General features: G+C 39.1%; 1 gene segment (V, D, J or C); it reads left to right on the top strand.

Moving 5' to 3' along the window:
* Positions 1-2,500, top strand: LOC121031452 (T cell receptor alpha variable 18-like). The segment is given in 2 exon segments: positions 1-230; positions 364-2,500. Coding segments are annotated over 2 exon segments (597 nt in total).
* Positions 2,501-3,124: the final 624 nt, after the last annotated feature.

The raw sequence follows: 3,124 nt of genomic DNA on the forward strand, positions 1-3,124 counted from the left end.
TTTCTGAGCACGTATGTCTTTCTTTAGAGCCTGTGATATGACCTTGCAGGGCCGTTTGGCTTGCTTCACACGGGAGTCAAGATTTCCTAGGCGATTCCACCAAAGGATCAAGAAACTGGAGGAACAACCCTCTCAGCTTTGGGTGTATTCCCAAATGAAACCTTCCACTGCTTCTCCACAGGCCATGCCGTCTGCTTCCTACTTAGGACTTTCAGTCTTGCTGATATTGAGTAAGTAACATTTATTCAAAATTCCTAAGATGTTCTAGTCCTTGATTATAGGATGACTTTTAACCCCTGCCAAACTGGAGACTATCCTTACATTATCAATATAACAAAGTCTTTAACTTTTTTTTTTTTCCAGGAGGGATCAATGGAGACTCAGTGACCCAGACAGAAGGTTCTGTTACCCTCTTTGAGGGGACACCTTTGACCCTGAATTGCACTTACCAGAGTAGCTACACAGTTTTTGTTTTCTGGTATGCCCAGTACCAAAACAAAGCTCCTCAATTGCTCCTGAAAAGCTTATCAGAAAACCAGAGGGCAGAGCATCACGGTTTTCACGCCAGTCTTAAGAGTGACAGCTCCTTCCACCTGCAGAAACGCTCTGTGAGAATGTCAGACTGCGCTGTGTACTACTGCGTCCTAGGAGGCACAGTGAGATCGCCTGCAGGGGGAGCCCAGCACAAACCCAGAGGGGGGCAGGAGGGCCCTGGATGTGAGCAGCCTGGGAGGGGAGAATGATGATTTCTCTCTAGTTAGAGTCTTGTGCTGGGCGTGGCCCCCAGGGAACAGATACCTGATGCCTCTGCCCTCAGGCACCCCGAGTTTTACTTCGAGCTAGGAATGGAAGGAGGCAATGTAGGTGAAAACTTTATCATTATGCCTATACATAGAATCCTATAGTCAATGGCCTTTTGTGTCTGGTTTCTTTCACACAGCATCACCTTTTCAAGATGTATCCATGTATCAGTACTTTAGTACTTCTGTGGCTGCGCAATAATCCATTGTATGGATACCCTATATTTTCTTTGTCCATTCATCAGTTGATGAGCATTTTGGTTGTTTCCACTTTTTGTGAAAACACTCATGTACAGGAGCTCTACTCTTTCAAACTTGAATATATTTTAAGTTAGAGATTTCTGGGTATTTTTTCGTTTTGTTTTTTGCTTTATTTGGGACTAACGTTTCTTTGTGGATATGCAATTGAATAAATATGAGAAAATGCTCCTTACAAATAATGACTTATACTAAAGTAAGATATTATTCTAAGCTATATATATATATATTCATTCAAGAAAATTTGGCACCTACTCATATGTGCCAGTCATTTTAATAAGTATTGGGAATATATTTTAGGTAACAGAGTCTCCTCCTTTAGGATTTTATAAAAATTTTGTGTGCATTAAAATACCACACAAGTCTTAAAATCATGCTTTTTTTTTTTAACAAATCATTTTATTCATTTACTGAACTGTGTTTGTTCCTAAATATTTGTGGTGCTTATAGCTTTGCTTTTTGGGTTTTTGTTGGTGGTGGTGGTGTTACTATTGTTGTTTTTTAGGGCAAGAGTGACTGGGGGAGAAAGACACAAAGAGAGAGAGAAAGAGAGAGAGAGAGAGAGAGAGAGAGAGAGAGAGGGGAATCTTAAGCAGGCTGCACATTTAGTGCAGAGCCTGACATGGGGCTCAATCTCATGACCCTGGGATCATGACCTGAGCCAAAATCAAGAGTCGGTCACTCAGCCAACTGAGCTGCCCAAGCGCCCCTATGGTGCTTCGAGTTTTATGGGCACTGGGCTAAGCACTTTAAATTCCCCCCCTCCTAGATACTACCAAATTCTCATTTGACAGATGACGAAATTGAGGTTTAGTGATGTTAAGTGACTTATTCAAGGTTATATAACCAGCTGGGAGCAGAAGTTGGCCAGACCCAAATCTGACGTGTGACCAATATTTTAACAACTATTTGGTTGAATGTTCTAGAAATCTGTCTTCTTTTTTTCCCAGAATTCAACTGTAATCTTAGATTTCATAATTGTTGATGTTTTCATTTGAAGAAGAACCCAATGCAATATTAAAAGCTGCAGTTTACTCATTTGGCAACCACAGAAGTGTGTATGTATATATGTATATATATAGATATATATATCTATATATATCTATATATATCTATATATATATTTACATATTGAAGCCAAAAAACCCAGTCACCATTTTTATGTTCTTGAACCCTGAAGTTGCTCATATGCTCTCTGATTGAATACAGCTCTCATATTTGAAGAGCCACAGCTGAGCCCCAGTGGCTGTTATCAGGAGACATACAGGTACTTGCCATGGAAATGGGGATTATATTTTCCAAATACAAACAAAAATTCTTCATATAGCAAATATGTCTACTCACTGAGAGTGCAGGACACAGCATTTTTGGTTTTGCTACAGCATATATCTCATTAAAACAAACTCTTTTCATGTATTTAGTAAATACCAGTATAATGTCAATATGATGTGGAAGTTTTACTTATTCTCATGGATTTTTCTAAGCACCTTAATAATAATTTCAAATCAAAGAACTATTGGGGACAAATTTCTCACTATAAAAAAAGCCTCAGCTCTACTTTAGTGTTAGCCAAGTTTGTTTTAGTGGCTTCAAGAATTTCTAGGGTTTTCAAGGTAAAGCTACCTGATGAAACTGAGAGTGAGGATAAAAAGATCATGCGGCTGTCTTTGCCTCTCCTGCTGATTTATGAAGAATAATGGCATTAAAAATATTGGTGAACCTGATCTTACCGGCAACACATGTTCTCGTGGACCTATATCTAGAGAGGCAAAACACAAGTCCCAATATTTAAGGCTTCAAAGAATTTCCTGAGTGTGATGAAAAGGGCAAGTGCTAACGGGTACTGCACTCTGCTGGTATTTTTTTAATGGGATTTCTATTGTTTTTGGTAATGCTTTGGCTAGAGTTGTACTTTTTAGGGTTTTCCCTATTTCCACCGTAATTAATGTGTGTGGTTTGAAAGAGCAGGAGGTATTTCAGAAATATGTGTATTGAGTCACAATGGAAATTCCTATACTTAGGGACTGAGTAGAACTTTCTGGACAATAGCTCCTATGTCTACTCAG

This window comes from Herpailurus yagouaroundi, unplaced genomic scaffold (genome assembly GCF_014898765.1).
Source record: "Herpailurus yagouaroundi ecotype Mexico unplaced genomic scaffold, PumYag 141, whole genome shotgun sequence".
NCBI lineage: Eukaryota > Metazoa > Chordata > Mammalia > Carnivora > Felidae > Herpailurus > Herpailurus yagouaroundi.